Source organism: Pangasianodon hypophthalmus, chromosome 20, assembly GCF_027358585.1.
Source record: "Pangasianodon hypophthalmus isolate fPanHyp1 chromosome 20, fPanHyp1.pri, whole genome shotgun sequence".
Classification (NCBI taxonomy): domain Eukaryota; kingdom Metazoa; phylum Chordata; class Actinopteri; order Siluriformes; family Pangasiidae; genus Pangasianodon; species Pangasianodon hypophthalmus.
Window position 1 is genome coordinate 13,529,787 of NC_069729.1, and position 23,099 is coordinate 13,552,885.

The following is a 23,099-nucleotide window of genomic DNA, read 5'->3' on the forward strand; positions in this document are numbered from 1 at the left end:
CTCTCTCCCTTCAAATCCCAGGACATCACTAATGCACACAGCTCACATGGCCAGGCCACGGAGACTGAGGAGGAGCAAGCAAATACTCACCACCGAGATTTAAGGTATTCCCTCGAGTTGGCATCATCTGAAAAGCAGACGGGCAAACACTCTGAGGAAAACAAAGTAGATTTCGTAGGTTTTGCAAAATACTAGGGGGTGGAAATTTCTGCTGAATAACATGTTAATCATGATTTCATAGTCCAGATGAAATGCATGTAAGTGTCTTGGAAAGTTGCTGTGTTAATGTGGTAATGGTTCTTGCCAAACTGAATTCTGACTCCAATGTGCAGGACCTGGAGTATATTTTTGGTGTTACAGTCTGCACACTGTAAGGAGAAAGCCGTGATCTGCAAAACCACCTTAACAAAGATGAAGAGACAACTACAGCTCCAAATGTATTGATTTACTGTGCTGGGAGGGAGATGCACAAACATCACATCAGTAAGATGATTCCTCTCTCTCTCTCTCTCTCTCTCTCTCTCTCACACACACACACACACACACACACTTTGTCTTACTATCCTTGTGAAGACTTTCCATGGACAATTATTAATGCAGATCATTAATAATTGTATGCTGTGCCTACACCTCAAGCCAACCCTAACCTCAGTGACCTAAAGGAAATAAATAAAGGCTGCAAAAAAGTGTTCCTTGTGGAGATCAGTCAAATATCTACACAAGATCAATCCTGTCAGATATTCCTGTCCTTGATCCCCATCAAGATATAAACACACACACACACACACACACACACGCACACCACCTCCCCATTCTGAAGGATTCAGTATCATCTTATCTAAAACGCGCATGCGCATAACAAATAAAAAAAATCTATTTTATACTGGTTATCATTGATGCCATATTTTCCTCATTTATCTCAAAACGATATTGAGGGAGACAAAACTATATCACCCTAATAATTTATTAAAGAACACGAGGCTTGGGATGCTAGAAGATGCACCAGCGTTTTGTATGAATAATTTATTTAGTGGGAATGGAAAAACCACCCAGAAACTGAGGAGGGTCTTGGAGCGGAAGTGCACATTGCCATGGAAACGCGTGGACTTTGTTGCCACAGAGACGTATATTTTAGATTGTATTATTTAGCGCGAATTCTTGTATAGATATTAGCGTGTTAAATAAAATAATAAATAATTATTTAAATAAATGAATAAATAAATAAAATAATTCAGAATGTATTATAAATACTGTATTCTCATAATAGTGATCAACATGGGTTAAAAATAAACAGGACCAGGCTACAATCACAGCCGTATGCTAACCGTATGCTAACTCAGGCAGAATGTGACCGTTGGTGACGTAGTGACGTAGTGACGCAAGACGTACTGCACATACTACTTAGTACACTAGTATAGATGGAGAAATAAACATGGCCACTACACTGCATGTTAGGTTTGTTTACGTCCATATGCGGTGGATATTTCACTGTGTGTGTGTGTGTGTGTGTGTGTGGTTGCGGAATGGCTGCTGGAACCTGTGGGCCGTGCGCAGTCATTGCCGTGTTGCCAGATTAACCGGTTTTCCTCTAATTTGAGGGTGTTTTTAAAGCTGCAGTGCAGTAAATCAGGTTAAACTGTAACTAAATTATTTTAATTCTGTTAATTCTTAATTCTTCTGATCTGGAAAGCTACCAGCTGCCCAAACACAGGCTGAGCTGGTTTAGTTATTTTCCAGCTTCTTTATTACTTGTCTAAATAGATCAAAATGTTAGAGATTGTGTAACTGCTAAACATAAAAAAAAAATAATAACTAGTCTAGGATGTAAGATTATTATTAGTAGGATTAAAATGTGGCCTTTGAATAAAACTTGACTGAAACTTGCACCAGGGGTTTAATTCTGATTTACCAGGCTAAAAAAACTAAATGAATGAGATCATTAATTTTAATTTTGATCCAAAAATTCATGTAATATATAACATGTGATGTTTACAGCCAATCTGCTGCAAAATTAAATAAAATTTCAGTGTGTTTAATAGAAGAGAAATACAGCAACAGTATCTAATTTCGTCTCATCTAAATGATGAAATTTATCTGTTTACTCAGAAACTAAACCAGGATTAAATTATGACTTAAATTTAACCCTGAGTCTTTTTCAGCAAGGTGTGATGTTGATAGTGACCGATTAATGGAGAAACATTCATATCTGCTGGTCAGTAATTGCCAGATGAAGCTGCTTCTTTCCATAATGCTTTTAAGGTGAGACACTAGAGGTGATTTTTAAAAGAATAGATATCACAATCACTCTTCACCACTTTTTTTTTTGACGTTCCTTCAAAGTATTTTTATATTGTTTCATTTATTTATGGAAACGAGGCTTCGTAATTAAATTTGCATGAATACTATTAATAATACTATTGTTTGGATGGTGTAAGAATTAAAATATTGATTTCTCTCTGAAGATGCTCTCGTGAGAAAGACTTACAGAACAATTTGTTGGGAAATCATTTATTTATTGTTTAACCAAGAAAACACCAAGAGCTGTTATAAATTGAGAAATTCCTCTGTAATACCCTTATAAGTAGACATACAAATGAAAAGGTTAAATTTCAGGAATGTACGTCATCATCTTTTGGTCCTGAATACATGAAAAAATGATTTTAATGATGAATTTTAATGTGTCGCCATTCTAGTTAGTTAGGTTTATTTGGTTTACAAAGGAAAAAGTCATGTATGCCATAATATAGGCTAAAGCACTTTATTAGGAACACTATATTAATACTGGGTAGGGCCTCCCTTTGGAAAGTTTCCATTATATATATATATATATATATATATATATATATATATATATATAATGTGAGGGAGGTGGGGGAATAGCCATAACAGGTGAAGTGAATAACATTGATTATCTTATTACAATGAGTCATTTACCTGGGGAAGAGATGGCACCAGGATGCACTATGGGAAGAAGGCAATGTTCTGCTGGGAAAGCTTGGGTCCTGGCATTCATGTGGATGTTACTTTGACACGTACCACTTACCTAAACATTATTGCAGATCAAGTACACCACTTCATGGCAACAGTGTTCCCTAATGGCAGTGGCCTCTTTCAGCAGGATAATGCGCCCTGTCATACTGCAAAAATTGTTCAGGAATGGTTTGAGGAACATGACAAAGAGTTGAAGGTGTTGATTCAGCCTCCAAATTCTCCAGATTTCAGTCCGATCGAGCATCTGTGGGATGTGCTGGACAATCAAGTCCAATCCATGGAGGCCCCACCTCGCAACTTACAGGACTTAAAGGATCTGCTGCTAACGTCTTGGTGCCAGATACCACAGCACACCTTCAGAGGTCTTGTAGAGTCCATGTCTTGATGTGTCAGAGCTGTTTTGGCAGCACAAGGGGGACAGGAAATAAGCTTTTCAGGGATATAAGTGGAGGGGGACTAAAGCATTTTTCAGAGTTGTTAAATTTACGAAAATGCGGTGGACATGAGCATACAAAAACAGCAAACATTAAGATGTTCATGTTGAGTTTTGATATTTTTCTTAACTATTCCTTTACAGTTTTAAACGACCTCACATCTGTGTATAGATTGCTGCACAGATCAGTGCACATATATGAGCTGCACATTTTTTTTTAAATATATTTATTCACAGCTTTCTGAATTTTTTATCTTGAATGTTCACACACACACACACACACACACACACACACATATATATATATAGTGTATTGTATTGTGTTTTTATTCCCTTTTATTGTTGCACGTATTGCTCATGTCATGTAAAACAAATTCCCTTTTGGGAAATAAAGGTTCATATTTTATCATTAACATTTCTGGGAGAAAATAATCTCCTTCTAGACTTCATTGACTTTGCATAAAATCTGTATTACTCATATCTGCATTACGTAGTAACAGTGGACATGCCTGCCACTCAGCAGTCCCATATTAACTGTGATATAATGTTTGTGCACTCAGGACATAAAAAAGTGATCCTCCCATATGGTACATTTAGTGTGCCATATAGAATAGAAAAAACAACTACCTAACCCTCAAACACACCAAAAACAGCAACCTAAAACTCTAACATTCAGCAAAGCAAATGGTGAACTTTAATTTTCAAGGTAAATTTTGGACAAGTTATAAGTTTTTTGAGATTTTCTCAATTTTATGCAGACTGCTTATTGTGGATGCAGGTGCACAATCCTAGCTGTACTGCTGAGAATCATCACCAGAGGGCACACTTACAAATATTCATTCATTAATCTTCAGTCCCAGCTTTATCCTGGTCAGGGTCTTGGTGGAGCACTGAACATGGTGAACACTGGGTGCCATGCGGGAGTACGCCTTGGATGGGACACCAGTCCATCGCAGGGCACCACACACATTATACCTAGGGTCAGTTTAACATAGCCAGTCCACCTACTGGCATGTGGTTACTGGACCTACGTGCATATCTCCACACAGACACTAACTTGGAACCCTGGAGCTATGAAGCGACAATGCTACCTGCTGGGCCATTCTGCTGCGCATTTACAGATATATGGACTGTAACCATGACAGCATCAGCCTGAATTTCTAACACAAACACATAAGTTGTTTCTTCGAATCAATGATAGCAATACAGCATGATTATTGGATATGGAAATATGTTTGTGTGTCTTTCGTAAATGTTGTTAATATAACATTCATTTTATATCCAGTCCTTAAACTGCACAGTTTTACATAATTTTGTTCCAACTAATAAACTGAGTGATAATCAGCTCATGAGTAGGACCAGGCGTGTTGTGAGTAGGGAAAATGTGATAGACTGCAGAGGAGTGGGACTCCAAGAAGGGAGAACCCCTGTGCATGTGTCATTTTACGCCCATAAACCCCCACCTCCCTGGCGTTTCACCTTCTATATTTGGGTGACAGAAAGTTGGCAAGACTAACTTTCACAATCTTATTTGTAATTCTGAATTGTCCAAATTGCCTGGGTAATCTTCTACTATACATTTAGTGTAAATTTCATAGGCCTTATTGTTTGTTAAATCTTCTATGGGTAACTGAACACTTAGGTGAGGAACTTTTAACTTGGACAATTTTACACATGACTTTCCGTATCAAATCCATCTCCATTACTCCCCCAATTTATATATGCTTGGGAAAATGAACACCATGACGTAATAATTGGCGGATCAGCCATAGAAAGATGCTGTGTAAGTACTTACTTGCTTGTGTAAGTACTTACTTGGCACACTAAGTCCAACTTATACATTGGACTAATAAGCTTTATACCGCAGCACTGTAGAATTCTCTAATCTGATTGGTCAGTAGGTTTTGTTGATTAATTTGATATAACAGCAGCTCTCAATAGTGTCAGCTGCAAGACAAGTTACAGGTTTATATTAATGCGCTTGTTCTAATGCATTATCCTTCGTATAATAACAGCTAATTCACAGGGACATGTATGGCAGATGCTCCACATAAAGTAGTCTAAGTCTAACAATTTTAGATAGAAAAAAAACATGGTATTTAACAAAGAAAAATGTGTGAAAGTTTTGTGTACAGTGATGTTTAGTTAAGATTTATAGAAGGAGTCTCCAGTGTCAGCGCTTTGTAACAGTCAGAGGTGAAGCTGTTTCTTCAAGTTTTTTTTTGTTGTTGTTGTGAGGAATAACAGGAACTAAACTGCTTGCAGATGTTCCACATCATTACATATAACTATAAATGGATACGAAGTATGATGTGGCGGTGTTTAATAAATAACAATTTTAATCATTAGCAAATTGCTGTGGTATGACAGGAATAAAAACACATCAGGGTGTGCTGTTAATTTTCTATGAATGTGCGCTAACTACAAGCGACAAGGTGACAGCACGACAAGCAATATTTGCAAATTAGGTATGATGCTGTAAAGCAAATCTAAGTGATTAGCTGCATCTGAATATCCCTACTACCCAACTATACCGTAGGCAAAAAGCAGTATGCCAAAAGAGTAGTATGTCTGAATTCTCAGTATTCATAAAACAGTAGTCGAGAAACATACTGCTTCCGCTGAGATTCTGCAGTATGGAACCAATGGGCACTGCGTTATCCCATAAGGCAACAGGACTTGTGTGGAAGAGCTATCAGAATCAAAAATGGCTGAAGGCAGCGCATCGGCTCTTTTAAAGTGTAAGTACTAAAGGTATTAAACGTTATTATTTGTGGTTAAACCATACTTCTTTAACAACACCTGAGTAAGTTGTTAACTTGTTGAAGGTTTAAACAAGAAAATACAGTTGTGGTGCAGGTGATGTAATCTGGCGGGCTCTTTAAGTTTCTGCGGTTATTATGACGTCGTAGGTCACATGACAATGCTGACATGGTGGAAGTAGTGTGTCCGGATTGTACTCATACTACACACATATACTGATCAGTATGTACTGTATCAACAGCCAAGCAGTAGGCACTGAATCGAATGCAGTAGGTACTGTCACAGTACGCGACTTCGGACACGTGGATTGACTCGATCTTGTGTGGTCCGACGTTTCATCGCTTCCCCACTCACAACTTCAGTTCCTACCTGCAATTAGTTCACCATTACTGTATAATGCACAAAAATGCAAGAAAAAACTAATAGCAGTGCTTTCTTCTTATCCCGTCATATACAACCTCTCATTACATGTATATAAAGACATTACAAAGAAAAAGCTTGGAAGTAAGTAGCAGAGATCGTTGAGTGTACTTAGCAGAGTGTACTTAGCTAGTACAGTTAACTTGCTTTGCTAAACTCTCAATGAAGCCTAGTACATAACAAGTACATAACAAGGAGGGGTTGCTACACCTACATGAGTGAAACAAGTGACTTGTTGCTTGCTAGTGTGAACATAGAGTCAACCCGGCTTTAACCTGGTCAGGGTCAAAGTGGATGATGGTTTTGTTTTGTTACATTTAAAAAAAAAAAAAAAAATCTTAACTGAAAAAAACCAAAGCAAAGACTTTGGGTCATTTCAGCATTGGATGACACTTTTGAGTTTGAAAATTTGTTTAAAAAAAAAAAATATATATATATATATATATATATATATATATATATATATATATTTTATATATCTTATCTTTTAATATATATATATATATATATATATATATATATACACACACACACATATATATATATACACACACACACACACACACATATATATATATATATATATATATATATATATATATATATATATTTGTCACTCCTTCACTTACATTGAATAAGGGACATATTAAACTATTAGAAAAACCTATCGGGCCATCTCAGCATGTTGTTATATTAAAATACATTTTTCTAGGTTTTCTGGAATTCATATGTCAACCCTGTTATGGACATATGGCTATGCGGAGGGAATAGCTTTAAAAAACTAGTAGCATTAAAAAAACTTTTATATCACTTTATTTGTCCCCTACTAAATAACAAGTGATTGGGCAAAAAAATTAATTGATCTTTCCTATAGTTATTGCATTAACATAAAAAGCACACATCTTGGCCTCTTAATCTTTAGAGAAAATGGCATCAAATCTGTTAGGATTTTAAAAGGAAATATGGTTACAGTTTGCTTAATATTCCTCTTCAGTTTTGAATACCCAAGTATTTTTTTTTTAATACTGGAAAAATGTATTATTTTGTTAAATATTTGTAAATAACAGGGTTGACAGTGTTTAAACAGAGTTGAGATTGTTGGGTTATATGGCATTAAATGAAGTAGTCAACAAAGTAGTCTTTTAATTTTCCTTTTAGTTTATTCTGATATGATATTGTAGTGTTTTAAAGTATTTAGAAATGTATCTCAGTTTAAAAGGTTCTGACCAACAGAAAAAAATGAGAATGACATCACCTAATACTTTCTTAAAGGCACAGACTGACAGTTCCTGGACGCACTGTGTACATTTTTTAAAGAAATCTCCTCAAAGAGGTTCAGACTCAGATTCTGAGCTTGAAGGTCCTGCCTGAACGTGCGTTAAACAGGTTCTCGCTGTTGCAGCTGAAGTACTTGTGGTTGCTGTAGCTGCCTTCATATGACACTTCATACGACACTTCTGCTCACCATCTTCTGCATTTTAGTCTCTGCTCTCTCTCACTCAGTTCAAAAATGCACTTCTTTTCCCCTTTCAACCCATCCTGCCTCCATTTCTTTCTCTCTTTCTCCAAATCCTGCTGCCTTCTCACAGCATCTCTCCTTGCCCTGTATCGTCTCTGCCTCTCTGCTGCTGTGACTGGAGCCATACCATTGAAATCTATAGACCCTGAAATTAAATGCAAACATTTCTTTAACTATTTGAATAGAATGCAATTGTGAATTCATTTTCTTAATTTACTGTGAATAAACTTAGGCTTTTTTTTTTTTTTTTGGTGTGCCAGCCAATGCAATAGTGTCAACCCTGTTACAAAAGAGCACTAACCGGGTTGACAGTAACAGGGTTGACAATTAACATGTTAAATCTGCAATAACTAGCAATATGGTGAAGCACATAGTGAGGCAGCCCATGTACTTAACAAAGATTTTAATAACATTTTCATATATGTTTTTAATTTTACAAATATTGTTGTTATATTACTGTTTTCTGCAGGATTTACATTCACGTTACATACACATTGACGGGTTCTGGTTGTCCCCATGTGTCAAATGTACAAAAATATGTTTAAAAAAGTGACAGAAAAAGAGCTAACTTACCATTTTTTTGCATGCTTCTATCTAATGAAATGAAGTCTTAAAGTGATGTGACAGAAATCAACACATTACCACTTCCTGCAGGTTTTTCCCCATTATAACAGGGTTGACAGGAAGTTGAGGACAAAATTAAAATGATATTTTTGCACTATTTGATGCAAATGATTTTTAATCATTTTATGTGTAAAATTAAAACTTACTTTTTTTTAAACAGTGTTTTCATTTTTTAAATATTTGTTCATTTTAAGATAAAACCTATTAATTGTTAGCCATTGACTAAGCTCAGGGACATGCCATTTTACTGTGTATGCAACTATTGAAAGAATTTTTAATATCTAAAAAAGAAAATATAATATCAAACATTGAGTGTTTTTATTGACAAAGTATATGCAGAAATTGATTATGCAGCTGGCTTTATGTATTTGTAAACTATGTATGTTTTATTTATTAAAATTAAAATGTCAAAGGGACAGAGATGTGACTCAAATGCTGAAATGACCCCTTTAACTGTGGACCTTTGCTTATGTCTCATGTACTACAGGAGGTGTTTTATATGTGTAATATGTATAAGGAAGTGTTTTATATATATATATATATATATATATATATATATATATATATATATATATATAGTTAATTCTGATTTTTTTCTCTTCAATGTGCATATATATTGTATTTTTACTCACTGTTATTGTTTCACGTAAAACAAAAAAAAAAGTAAACAATCTGGCAACCTTGTTGATGCCAGTTACACCAATCTGGCAACCCCGAGGTTCTTGCGTGCCGTGCGCAAACGGCGCGTGGCGCAGCAGCGCAGAGAGGGAGGCGACCCGAAAACTAGAAACCAAGCAACGAAGCGCCTAGCCGAGGTGAGTGCATGTTTTCCTAAAAACGGTGGCAGAAAATCAGAATATAATCACAATGTAACACATTATTACCGTATGCGATCCTCTCCCGGCGTTTGAAAGGTTCGGTTTTGTGTTAAAAACAACCGAAATTCGATAAAAACTCGGACGCGAGTCTGATGCGGTGTTGAAGGTAAACGAGTTGCCATGTTGTTTTTTTTTTTCGCTTGGCCTACTGCGCCATGCGCGCGCGGGAAACCTCAGTGTGCGGGTCATACACCGCTGGTTGGATTATTTCTGTGGGTTGTGAGTGTTTCGACTGAGACACTGAGTTAAATGTCGGGGTGAAAGAGGTGAAGACTAGCTTTAAAACGTCGTGTGTGTGTGTGTGTGTGTGTGTGTTTGGGGAAGGCGGCGTGGCGCAGCTCCATGGAGTCGACGAAGGGCGAACCTTAAACAACTCAAGCATCATGCTTATCTTTTGTATATATCTGTGTGTGTGGTGTGTGATTTAAAAAAAATTTTTTTTGCTATTATTTTTCTTATGAACATATATCTGCGTGATGACCTCAACAAACTGGCATTTTAGCTCGCTAGCTAGCAGGCAGCATGTCCATGTGTATTAGCCAGTCAGTTGAAGCAGCCATGCTGCAAACATGCCTATATGTAGCCTTGTCATTTCACAGAGGAAGAGAAGTGTGTTGCTGTCTGTAAGTGGATCAGAGTGTGTGTGTGTGTGTGTGTGTGTGTTTTATGGCAGGTGTGAAACAGAAAACTTTCCCTCAGAGTAAGTCAGGAGCTCATGGACATTTGCATGTTAGCTTTGGCAGGTTTAGAAGTGACTTAAGTTTATAGTTTACTCTCAATATTGAACTAAAAGTGACTTATAAATTCAAATTAAGTTAAAACATCCTATACCTCAGTTTTTAGGTGACTACATTGGCCCGGTTAATTCAGTGGCCCTTCCCTTTATTCGTCCCTAATATTTTCAACCTGTTTTGACACATTTTCCTCTTTACAACAAGAAATAACAGATTGTCGCAAAAACAAGCACTACTACTTTGATTCTTCAGTTCTGTATTCAGTTTCTTCAGGCCCGTGTGTCTGTCCTGTCTCTTCAAGGCATTTCGGCTGTTTTTTACAGCTCACTGCACCTCCTTATTTTTAGAACAACATTTGTCTTTTTCCTCAACAGCTTTATTTGAAGACTAAGATGAGCAGCAACGAGTGCTTTGGCTGCGGCCGTACCGGCCACTGGATCAAGAACTGCCCGAATGCTGGCCGCGGCCGTGGTAAAGGTCGTGGAAGGGGAAAAGGTGAGAGCTTGTCATGGGTGTAGCTGCGTAGTCCTGAGTTGATGTTTCCAAAGCTGTTAAAACATGTTCTCTTGTGTCCTGTGCAGATCTGTTCTGCTATCGCTGTGGTGAACCAGGCCATGTTGCAAGAGACTGTGAAAGAACTGAAGATGGTAAGTATATGCTTATATATCTGTGCTGTGTATAACAAAATGTTCATACAGGGTGACACCGAAGCACTGGAGATTTCACAGTTAACACAAAACCTATTGAACACAACAAAATACATGACTTAGTCTTATTTTTATGTTTTGTAAAATGTCTGCACAATAGACACACCATGTGTTTAAATAACATGGGTGATTGATTTTAAGTGATAACAATAAGAATTATATTAGTGTTCAAAATAAAAATAATATCATGGTGACTGTAGCGACATGATAGTGGTTAAAATGATTATAACTCTTATTTCTAACTTAATCTCTAACTTAAAATCACTTATTGGACAATTAGCCAGTTTAGGAATAGAATAGTTTTATTATGTTTTATTTTAAATGAGCAGGTGAAGAATCTGTTACATTATAATAAATAAATTGTACATTATAATCATACATCTCACCAGATGTAACACATTTCATCATGTATGAATTAAAACAGACTTTGCATAAACATAAAAAAAAATGAATGCAATATGCAACCAGGTATACACTTAAAATATATGAATGGAGGACTTTGGATTTAATGCATCTATGTTTAAAAAAAAAAAAGTCTAATATTAGCCAATAAACAAGCCTTAGATAAGTTAACTGATATCAGTTATCTAAAAATTGTGATCATGATTAAGATATGAGTAATTACACAATTCTGGGCCAGCTAGATGAATGTAATAACACTTGAAATGTAAGGATGAAAGCAGATAATGGAAACAAATTAGTGTTTGAAATGTTTGTCCATTTGCAGCCCTTCTCTCAGCCTAAGCTTTCTAGCAGTTTCCACATTTTATTGATCTTTTTTTTTTCTCTACCTTGCGCCAAATCTTCTGCAGCCTGCTACAACTGTGGAAGGAGTGGCCACATCTCCAGGGACTGCAAGGAGCCCAAGAAGGAGAGGGAGCAGGTCTGCTACAACTGTGGCAAAGCCGGCCACGTGGCCCGAGACTGCGACCACGCCAACGAGCAGAAGTGCTACTCCTGTGGCGGGTTCGGGCACATACAGAAAGGCTGCGAGAAGGTCAAGTGCTACAGGTAGACATTACAGACATTTTGCACATGATCAAAAAGTAAAGTCTTATTCAGGAAATATTTTACACTGCCAGTTTTCATTGTGCCTATATTAATATGAAGTCTCTCCCCCACCCCACCCCACCCCACCCCACCCACCTTTTATGGCTTCTTGCCCTGCTTTCACCCAATGTGTGTGTGTAGGTGTGGTGAAATTGGCCACGTTGCTGTCCAGTGCAGCAAGGCGAGTGAAGTCAACTGCTACAACTGTGGCAAATCTGGGCATCTGGCAAAGGAATGCACCATCGAGGCCACCGCTTAGTCCTGGTTTCCTGGTCGCCCCTTCTTTTTCTGATTGATGGTTGTATTATTTTCTCTGAATCCTCTTCACTGGCCAAAGGTTGGCAGATAGAGGCTAGTCCCAGGCCAGTGAGCTCTTGACGCGTTAAAAGAAGGAAAGGGGTGGAAAAAATTTCCACTTTCTGCATTTAATACAAAAAAAGTTTATGTTTAGTTTGGTAGAGGTGTTATGTATAATGCTTTGTTAAAGAACCCCCTTTCCATGCCACTGGTGAACAGGGATGAGTGAGTTGAGTGGGAGTACGCAGCTAAGAAATGTCGAGTCGGCCTCTCCGGGCCTCATCGAACAGGGCCTCGGCGAGAGAACAGTAGGGGAAAAAATCAAGGAAATATGAACTTCCGGGTATGATTTGCTTTTTTTTTTTTTCTTTTTTTTTTTTTTTTTTTTTTTTTAAATCAATGGTAGTGAGTTGTGCTAAGAGTGATTAACCTGGAAAAGCAGTACAGGACTCATGCAGTCAGATCTGCCCAGGAACAACCAGCAGCACGCAGCTAAGTGGAGAAAACAGTTATTAAATGCATCATTGATAAGCAAGTTTACAGCACATTCAAAACATGAAAGAACATGAAATAATTTAGGAGAACAATATCTTTGTAAGGTGCAAGTTTGCTTAAGTGGAGCAGCTAAGAAATCAAAAAGTCAAGTGTGGAATCCCACGATTGCAGGTCATTTTACCCAAGGAGGAAAAAACTTCAGTGGAATAGTAGTGGGTGGGAAAAAATATGATTTGGAGTTAGGAGAAAGGTGAATGTTTTCACAGAAATCAAATGTTATTTTTGTACAATATCACTTAGACTACTGTAAAAGTAAAAACTATCATTCGCTTGTACTCAGTTTTTAAGTCGGAAGGTAAAAGCAACTGAAGTCCTAGAAAATAGAAATGTAATTTTAACTATCAATAAAGCTGGAGGAGGAAGGGGAGTGAGACTGAAGCTTCTTTTCTGAGTGGACTCTCTTCAATTCTGACTCAAATCTAAATACTTACTACACAATAGTCAAAGTGCATAAACTGTCACATAGCAGTGGGTTACCAAGAAGGTGAGTGGATTGGGTAGGGTTGGGGGTATTCGGTTTGTATAGAATAAATAGAATATGATTTGTCTTGATAAAGATTAAAGTGACACTTCAGTGGCATTTTCTGTCGCCATTTTTTTACGAAACCACCACCTCAAGCAATTTATTATTCAGTATGAAAAAATAAGGTACTCGGGACACATTTTGTGTGCCTTTAAAACTGCATCTGTACGATCAGCTGTATGCTAGCTTATGTCTGTGTGTAAACCAAGACAGATATGTGAACATATGCAACTGATCACTATTTATATGATTCCCGAAGTAACAAACATATGCAAGTAGAAGGCTATATGCTGCATATCTACATATTTTTTATGTATTTAGTAAGCAATGAAAATGGTAGTTGATATGAATTATAATTACTTCACAACAAGTTCTCTTAAAACGTAACCTGAAGGATTGATATGGAAACGAGTTTATGTGGATGGTGTGTATGATTGTTAGTGACACCTAGATGAGGAAATTTTTAAAGCCTCTGGTACAGTAGACAGTGTATATACACTATGAATACTTTTCATGTGCTTAGTAATATTGTAAATGATTCTGATAACGGCCTTGAACTCATATTAGTCTAATATATCTAACAGGCTATTCATCATATCCTGGATAATGACTGTGAACATCTCATTGACTGACAGATCAGTTATTTTTATGTGCAGCACTACTCCCCAGGGAGCGTCAGTAACGAAGTGCTGGTAAATGCCTCCTCATTGGCTCTTGGCTGCTTGGCCCTTCTTTCCTCCATGAGCAAACATGATTGTGTGCTAAATTTGAACCCGAGGGTCCTTTGAAAGTTGGGATCAATTTCACTGGCAGGCCTTCATGATGACTCGCTCGTATAAATAGGCAGCCTATAAAAAGCTCCTGGCCTCTCGTGGGCTTTGTGCAATGGTCAGAGTACACATGGTATGAGAATTGATTTGAAAATAGCAATTCTATGAAAATGTCAGATATATATGTAACTGTGTAGGCTTTTGTCAGAGGTTGTGTATTATCCATTAGATAAGACGGGTGCTCACGGGTTAAATGCAGAGCATAAATTCTGAGTCTGGGTCACCATACTTGGCTACACTTCACTTCACAAAGCTGTATTTTAAGGATAAGTTTGGTGTTGGACTGGAGGAGACTCATTTTCATTTTAGCTTTTCTGTTTCATACAACAGCTAACCACATGATGCAGGTGTACGAAGGAAAGTTTCAGGCATCATATCCAAAATGCAAAACTAATATTCTTAAGAATTAATATTCTTAATTCATCACAGCAGTTGTTTAAAATGTGGCGCCTCCTAAAAACGTGTATCTTGCTGATAAACTGGTGTAACTGGTATAATACCGACATCTTTGAAATACTGTGCGTTCTTCCTGAAAGCTCACATGACCACACATGCAAATTGTCTTAATGATGCTAAAGCCTGTGCAGGCAGCGAGCCACTCATAACGAGATCAAATGTCACATCCATAACATCAGAATTGTCCAAATTGCTCTTTTATGGAAAATAAATGGAAAATATGGGTTCATCTGATACAGTGATCTTGTATGTCACTTTTATTTAAATGTGAAGAGCACTAAACATGCAAGTAAAAAGTCTCGAGGTTAATAAATGTCACATATGACTTGGTAAACATTATGCAATCTAAATTTCAGTGACATTTCTATGTTGCCTAAAACATTACTTGAGAAGCATCATTTTTCAAAATAGATATGGAAAAAAGAAGAATATTTAGTGAGGAAAATGATCTTAGGATGTTCAAGCCAACAGCTGTTCGACTATACATTCATACTGTGATCATGGAAATGAAAAGATGTTTAATGTGCTGCCCCAGCTGTCTCATATTGTCTCATCATAATAGTTTTGTCACTGAGCAGTGGAAAAAAAAAAAAAAAAACGTCTGATGCAACCCCTGGCAAATATTATGGAATCATCACACTTAGGATATTCACCCAGCTTTTTCACTTGAACATTCTGGCTTTGTGAAACATCTCTCAAACGAATTAAATTATTTTAACTAATAGCATATTTTTTTTTCCAGATCAAGTGGACTCACTCAATGTTGAGGAAAAGGTCATGGACTCACCTTGTCATTTGCATTTCTAAAACAAATACCCGCACTAAGTCTAAAAATGCAAATTAGTCTGCAGTTAAAAGAGAGTGCTTAGAGACCTTACCAAGCTGTTGCTAATTGAAAGGAAACATGGTCTCAACAAGAGAGTTGTCAATTAAAATAAAAGAAAGGATTATAAAACTCCTTCATGAAGGAAATCCAATGCAGAGTGTGGAAAAAGATGTTGGTTGTTCCCAGTCAGGTGGGTCTAAAATTCAGTGCAAATATAAACAAAATGAGAAGGTTATAAAAGGAGAACATATGGGTAGACCAAGGAAGACGTCAAAGCGTCAAGATAGAAAACTCAAAGCAGTGTGCCTTGAAAATAGAAAATGCACAACAAAACAAATGAAAAGCAAATGGGCAGAAACAGGAGTCAATGTTCGTGACAGAGCTGTAAGAAATCGGTTGAATGAAATGGGATTTACATATAGAAAAGCCGAACGAAAACCAGCACTAACACCTAAACAGAAGGAAATGAGGTTACACTGGGCTAAAGACAAGCAATCATGGAGTGTGGATGATTGGATGAAAGTGACATTCAGTGAAGAATCTGCATTATTCTGCATTAGCCAAGGAGATGATGCTGGAACCTTTGGCTGGTGCTGTTCTAATGAAACATATAAAGATGGCTGGCTGGAGAAAATGAAAAAATATCCCCACTCAGTTATGCTAGGGGGTTGCATGTCAGGTAAAGGACCAGGGGGGATGGCAATCATTACCTCAACAGTTAATGCACAGTGAAATTTTGGACACTTTTCTCATTCCAGTGATAGAAAATAGGCTTGGTGATGATGCATCTTGAGGAGAAGAGTAAAGAGTGTTAAAGCTTTTCTTCGGGAAAGGCGTATCATCTCAATGACATGGCTAGCAAACAGTCTGGATCTCACTCTGATTGAACATTTATGGTGGAAATTTAAAAAATTGGTCCATGACAAGGCTCCATCCTGCAAAGCTGATCTGTCAACCTCTATTCACGAAAGTTGGAACCAGCTTGATGTAGAACATTGTCTTTCATTAGTGAAGTGTATGCCTCAAAGAATTCAGAATTCATAAAAGCCCGAGGAGGAGCAAAAAGTACTAATTGTGATTTTTTTTTGTTGATGATTCCGTCATTTTTTCCTCTACTTGATCTGGAAAAAATATGCCATTAATTAACATAATTTAATTTAGTTGGTTTGAGGTAGGTTTCACGAAGCCAGAATGTTCAGGTGTTATAACAAAAACTGTTTTGTATCATATCTGTGATTTGATTATTTGCTCTGAAGTAAAACAGCGGGGTGAACATCCTCTAAGGGTGGCAATTCCAGAATTTTTGCCAGGGGTTATACATGATAAGCGATGATATATCCTTCGCTGCAGCAGTGATTTAGTCTTTTAAAAGATACAATATGATTATGCGTTTGGGCGTGAACGTAAGGGAATCCTCCCTTATAACAGCTGGCACTCGGGATATTTGAGAAAGTGTTATTTTCCATTTCAGATATCCATTTCATCAGTGAATAATTCAATATGTAGCTTAAAGCATACCATAGATAATGTACAGAATGGGTTAATGTATATGCAAGTTTCAAATAAAAAAATAAACTAAAACCTACAAGTTTAAAAAAGAAAAAAACACTACAAAAAGTGTCTAATCTTCATGTGAGCAAAGTGAGGCAGTGTCTATTATTGAACTCAGAAGGAACTCAGAAAAATTGCAAAAATGAAAATTTTATTGTATGTTTGTTTTGCATTTTTGGGATGTGAAATGATAAAGCAGCCAAAATGGCGTAAGGTTGCCATGAATTTAATAACAGCCGTAGCTGAGGATTGATGTATAGCTCAGTGTAACCTGAGTCTGATGGCCTGGTGTTCAGTTTTTCAACACCAAGGTCACTCTGTTGGCCAAACGATGAATGAGATGAGTGCTGCTGAAGAGCCATTAGGTTCATGATACTCATTGCTTCAGGTGAAGGTAAGTGAATGTCAGTGTTGTCTTTTGCATTGGATTGTGAAATAATAAATGAAAAATTAAATATATCAAAAAGCAATATCATCTAGTTTGGTAGATATTACCAGAGGCATGAATACTTAATGCCAAAATTGTCATATTTTGTATATTATTGTGTATAAAATTGTGTCTATCGTTGTCGTCAGGTTCTTGTTTTCCTCGCTCCAGGCTTATTGACTGTGTTGTGTGACTATAAGATGCTATGACAATGTCAGCTATAAACCTAGAAGAAAATCGCAACTTTCTAGATAACGAAGAAAGTCTACCAGATCTGAAACCATGTGAAAAGGATACCTTGCTATCCCAACAGGACTTGGAGGATATGTTCAGTATTAGTTCAGGAAGTCCATGTCCAATCAAAGATGCTCAAACTAACAGTAAAGCCAAAGACAATAAACAGTCTGAAGTGCTCTCAGGCCAGCCTTTGGACAAACCAGGAATCCTGGCACATCTACAACATACATCACCACTGGAGTCAATCAGAGAACTAGTAGAAATGGAAGAGATTAGTGAAGGTCGAAGTCCAGGCGATGGAGCAGTTCGAATTAAGGATGAGTGCAAAGAGAAGTGTCCTTCCACACCTATAAGATATGAGGCATTACCCTCAGAAGGATGTAGTGATGCATTAGAAAGGACTGCTTTGGGACAAGATTCTAACGCACAACTTGATTCTGTGGACGCTTGCAGTTCCATGGATGATGTCCCAGTTGGATCATGTCCTCCACAAGATACCTCATATATTGCATTGATTCCTGGACACCTGGAGTGCGGTTCTTCTGCCGTGTCTTATAACCAGATGCAGGTGGCAGGACACCAGTTGACACCATCTCACACCAGTTCTGACGTTTTAGAAGTCCAACTGGACAATCAGTCCACCATCACGCCACTGCAAGACCTTCAAGAGGAGTCCATGTGTCCCCGAACTGGTGTAAAAGTTACTCCAATCAATGGCAAATCAGAGGCAGAGAATAATAATCCCAACCTGGAGGGGGTTGATGGTCATATCTGTGAAGAGGAAGGCAGTGTGTCTAACCAGACCCTAATCGAGGTTCTCACAGCATGCGAAGCCAGAGTGGAGCAGCTTGAGGAGCTCAAATCGTCTTCTATTGAGATGTCTGCCCAGGTATAATGTTATATATAAATCATATAGAATTGAGCATAGTAAAAGAGAAACATACATGGGAAGAGATGTTTTAGTTATTATTTGGTGTAAAATTAAAAAAAAAAAAAAGTGTATTAGGTACCGTCCTTGTAAGCCTCCCTCTACCCTGTCTGTCTATGGAAACCCAGCGGCAGTTCATTTCATTCTTAAGAGGGGAGCAAATCATAATTCTGAAACAAACACCCAGTCAGAGTTTTACACTAACCTAAATTCTACACTACTTTGAAATAAACCGTACATTCACACCAGGTAACAAGTTTCAATGTCAGCAAACATCGAAAACCAGTTACTAAAATCCTTAACAGATGAATTTGGAACATTACAGCTAAAATAAAAAAAAATGCAAACAAAAGCTTACCTTTGGTAAAGCTGAATGCATTGATTGTGTGAGTAGAATTTCTGCAGAATACATATTTAATTTACTTTAACACATCTGTAATTTACTATTTTAAATGAACGTATTGCCTATTTGTCAAACGCTTACACTGAAACAGAATTTGATCGGTCACAGAAAACTTTTTTTTTTAACTCCTGTCATGTTTATTAATCCTGTAATAAAACATCAATGTACATAGATTGTAAGGGATTTTTACGTAAGCACATTTATGCACATGCATATGCGTACAAAGGCACTACGTTGGCATCACTACTTCTACTGATACACTGATACCAGTGAGACATACACTACCATGTCAGTGTCAGTGCTGCACTGAGAATGTTTTACAGCCCGAATAATATCTGCTCACTTATTGACAGGATAGAGGAGGCTGATGAAATTCTGCATAACAGTAATTACATAGCTACAAAGCACATCTACATGTATAGCATTGTGCATGTAAACAAGTTCTCTAAAGTATTTCTGTAAAGTATCTGTTTTCAAAAATAATGAAATGAAAAGTTCCTACATATAAGAAAAAATGCGTATAATGAGCAGTAAACAGCAAAAGACTGAACTGGTAATAATAATAATAATAATTAATAATAATAATAATAAACAAAATATTTGTTGTCGTAGCCCTTTGCCTTTAAAACAACATCAATTCCAAAGTTACACTGTTTATAAGAAATTTGAGTATTTTGTCAGGAAATGTTGCTAGGTTATGCCACAGTACTCTTGTGTGTAGCTGAATGTAGTTAGTACTTTGTATTATAAGATTACAATAAACCAATCTCGAAAAATACACTAAATTGCTCTCTATACTCTTATATATATTCTGATGTCTACTATACAAATGTAGGCTGTACAGTTTGCTAAAATTCAGCCACATCAACAGAGGCAACATGACACTAGAGGTCAGAGATATGATACATTTCTATATATGTTGCAATAATTATGTTATAATATGCTTTTCTCAGAGTATTGTGGGTGTGGTGAGTACTATGACAGGACTGATCAACTCCTGTCAGAATTTATATTGATTTCATCCGTTGAATTGTTTTTATGTTAATGTTTTATGAAGTATTTTTTTTTAAAAAGTTGCAGGTTTTTAATTTTTTTTTCCAGCATTCATTTAGCAAACCTCAACAGAAATATAGTGATCAAAATCATAAAATATATTGTGTTTATAAGTATTGGGATATGTCATGATAGGGTGAATGCTGCTAACTGTAAACATTATAAAGTTATATTATAAAGTATATTTAAATGTGTGCTTCTGTTCTGTACTTTGTATTAATGCTGCTGTTATAATGACTATAATATAGAATACAGTTAGCTTTCTTTTAAAAAATGCCATATTCCTGTTTTCTGGCAGTTATTTTGAAATATAGACTTTGAATAGCCTCTTTAACTCTTTTTAACTCATTTTCTCAGAAGCAATATCTTGCTGTAATTGTTATTTAATCTTTCCATCTCTTAGTTGCAATCTGCCCGGGTTCTGGCTGCCAGGCTGCATCAGAGAGTGCTTAACCTGGAACACGAATGTCATCTTAAAGACAAGGAGCTCCACAATCTGACGGTCAACCTTGAGAAGACAAGTGAAGCTCTACAAACGAGAAACTCCGAAATGGCTGTAGTTACTGAGGAGCTCCACCGACTTCACCTGGAACTGGAAGCGCAGAAGAAAACAGCTGCAGCTGGCAGGACAGTCAGTGCCAACGGGCAGCTCGCTCCAAATGCACACCAACGCAACGGCAGCTCCAAAGTGTGCACACTGTTTTGAGAACCAAAAATATGAATTCCTGATGTACAGTACAATTACCATCCACTTTATTAGGAACGCCTGTATACCTGTTGTTCGTGAAATTATCCTCTCAGCCAATCAGGTGGCAGCAGTGCAATATGTAAAATCATGCAAATGCAGGGCAAGAGCTTCAGTTAATGTTCATATCAAACCAAAATGGGGAAAAATCTCAGTAATATCAGTGACTTTGACTATGGCATGGTTGTTTTCCTCCAGCTGGTTTAAGTATTTCAGAAACCGCTGAGATTTTCACACACAGCAGTCTCTAGAGTTTACACAGAGATCTGGCCTGTGCCCACTGCAGCCTCAGATTCCTGTTCTTGGCTGAAGTCCACATGCTGACTGTCTACTTAAATTTGGCCTCAGAAGTCTGCAATATTGTCAGAATGTAGCTACAGCATTACTCCTGAACTGAAGAGACACTTTGTCCACCGTGTTTTACTTTGATCACTGTCTTGGCCAGTGACCAGAATTAGAATTATGGTTCCTTGTATGAAAAGGGTCCACATGATGTTTCTTTAAATTTGTGCAAAATTAAGAACTTTTTGGAGACAGTTGTCTCTATGCCAGCTTACAAAGTATACTGATTATAGTTTATGAAAATGCTAGAAATGTTGTCTACCTATCTAAGGCATTCTCCTACCTAGTAGGATGCAGGGACCGTACCAATATTTTTGGAAAAATCCTTATGGAAAAAATCACATCAATTTCAGTCACTGTTTCGTTTCAAATCCAATGTGCAGAGCACTCAAACAAAAACAGACAAAAATAACAGATTAGATGATATATCATTTTCCTTTATGTACAGTAACAGTAAAATATTTATTTATGTACTTATTTACTTACATACTTGTTTATATATTTATTTATGATTTAATGTACAAGGACGTGGATGTGTTGTGTCATTGCTTTTTAAATTCAGATAATACCTATTAAAATGCCTTTCTTTGCTCTTTACATGATGCCCACACACAAACAATGTCACATGACATACAATGATACATTTACACAGAGCGCTTACTGATGAGCCGTCAAAGTGATACCGAAACTCTGCCAGAAACCCCCCTCAGCTTTTTGTCTGTATAGAGAGACTGACTGTGTTGCAGTCCTTCATTAAAATTAAAAGCTGGAACATTAGTAGCCTTTAGGGGTCAATGTCTTGTCTGCCCTCCCTGAGCCTGAAGGCCCATTCTCCACACCTGCAAGTGGACCTTTCCCTTGTCAACACTTTCTCTTCTTTAGAAAGCCCTTTGTTTAGCTCATGCACCACATACATGAATTATTCACTCTGGCTCAATTACACTCCAAGAAGAGTCTTGTATATAGAATAAGGAAAATTCCATCATGGTTGGAATAATGATGATGAATGCATTTGAATACTGATCAGTAATTAAAATATGTGGTTTGAGTTGTTTTAGGTGTTTTTCTGCCACAAATCCAGAGATATGACAAAAAATTCTATTAAAAATATTGTTTCATTTAAAGAAAATTGGCCTAATGGTTTTCATTAAACATTTTCCCATTAGGAGTTATGGTTTTCAAGAGACCGCTTACTCTTGGTTCAGTTACATATCCATAATATATTCAGTGTGTACTTTACTGAATTATACAGTATTTTACTGTATATGTTCAGTGTGTAGTTTACTGAATCATATTTTATTAGAATAATTAGTTCTATTAAATTAAAGTTCTATTAAGTTCAGTTCTATCATGAATGATACAGGTCTTTTGATAAATGATAAATATTCACACCCTTTCAATATCCACCTATAGTTTCAGAAATATTTGTGTAATTTCCAAATTGTGTAAGCTTTCTTGCCATTAATAAAACCAATACCCCAACACATGATATATTTCTGAAATGCTTAAAGTGTTGACTATCTACATATTAAAGAAATATTTTTGTATCCTATTCTGAATAACCATGGCTTATCCTTTTGTCAAGACTGACTGAAAACCATTTTTTAATGTTTTTTTGGCTTTTACTTTCATTCACATGTTTAAAACGTTATTTATTTGTAGCATATTAAGATGATGGCATAAGTAACATTCTACCATTTTATTCAATAACAAATTCAAAAATTTCAAATTCAAATTGTATTTGTCACATGCATAACCATACACAGTAAGACTTGTAGTGAAATGCTTTATACAACTGTTCCGACAT

At 36.8% G+C, this 23,099-nt stretch overlaps 2 protein-coding genes across 3 annotated transcripts; both read left to right on the top strand.

Annotated features, from left to right (window-relative positions):
• Positions 1 to 9,437: 9,437 nt before the first annotated feature.
• On the top strand, positions 9,438 to 13,338 carry cnbpb (CCHC-type zinc finger, nucleic acid binding protein b). Its single transcript, XM_026932624.3, has 5 exons — positions 9,438 to 9,565; positions 10,737 to 10,857; positions 10,944 to 11,009; positions 11,882 to 12,080; positions 12,261 to 13,338. Exons 2-5 carry the CDS (start codon positions 10,755 to 10,757, stop codon positions 12,376 to 12,378), a joined length of 486 nt encoding a protein of 161 aa, XP_026788425.1. The 5' UTR covers positions 9,438 to 9,565; positions 10,737 to 10,754; the 3' UTR covers positions 12,379 to 13,338.
• Positions 13,339 to 13,491: 153 nt separating this feature from the next.
• LOC113537916 (uncharacterized) lies at positions 13,492 to 22,844 on the top strand. Of its 2 annotated transcripts, none has more exons than XM_053227152.1 (3): positions 13,492 to 17,551; positions 17,734 to 18,710; positions 20,609 to 22,844. In XM_053227152.1, the coding sequence occupies exons 2-3, from the start codon at positions 17,790 to 17,792 to the stop codon at positions 20,909 to 20,911; spliced, it is 1,224 nt and encodes a 407-aa protein (XP_053083127.1). In that variant the 5' UTR covers positions 13,492 to 17,551; positions 17,734 to 17,789; the 3' UTR covers positions 20,912 to 22,844. The 2 variants fall into 2 exon arrangements, with proteins under 2 accessions (XP_053083127.1, XP_026788424.3); XM_026932623.3 differs by having other exon boundaries at positions 17,756 to 18,710.
• The last annotated feature ends 255 nt before the right edge of the window (positions 22,845 to 23,099 follow it).

Bases quoted from the DNA above. Each gene is read 5' to 3' on its own strand.
- LOC113537916 (XM_053227152.1), top strand. From the start codon at position 17,790: ATGACAATGTCAGCTATAAACCTAGAAGAAAATCGCAACTTTCTAGAT. The intron at 18,711-20,608 runs GTATAATGTTAT...TCCATCTCTTAG, and splicing joins CTATTGAGATGTCTGCCCAG to TTGCAATCTGCCCGGGTTCT.
- cnbpb (XM_026932624.3), top strand. From the start codon at position 10,755: ATGAGCAGCAACGAGTGCTTTGGCTGCGGCCGTACCGGCCACTGGATC. The intron at 10,858-10,943 runs GTGAGAGCTTGT...TGTCCTGTGCAG, and splicing joins AGGTCGTGGAAGGGGAAAAG to ATCTGTTCTGCTATCGCTGT. The intron at 11,010-11,881 runs GTAAGTATATGC...AATCTTCTGCAG, and splicing joins CTGTGAAAGAACTGAAGATG to CCTGCTACAACTGTGGAAGG.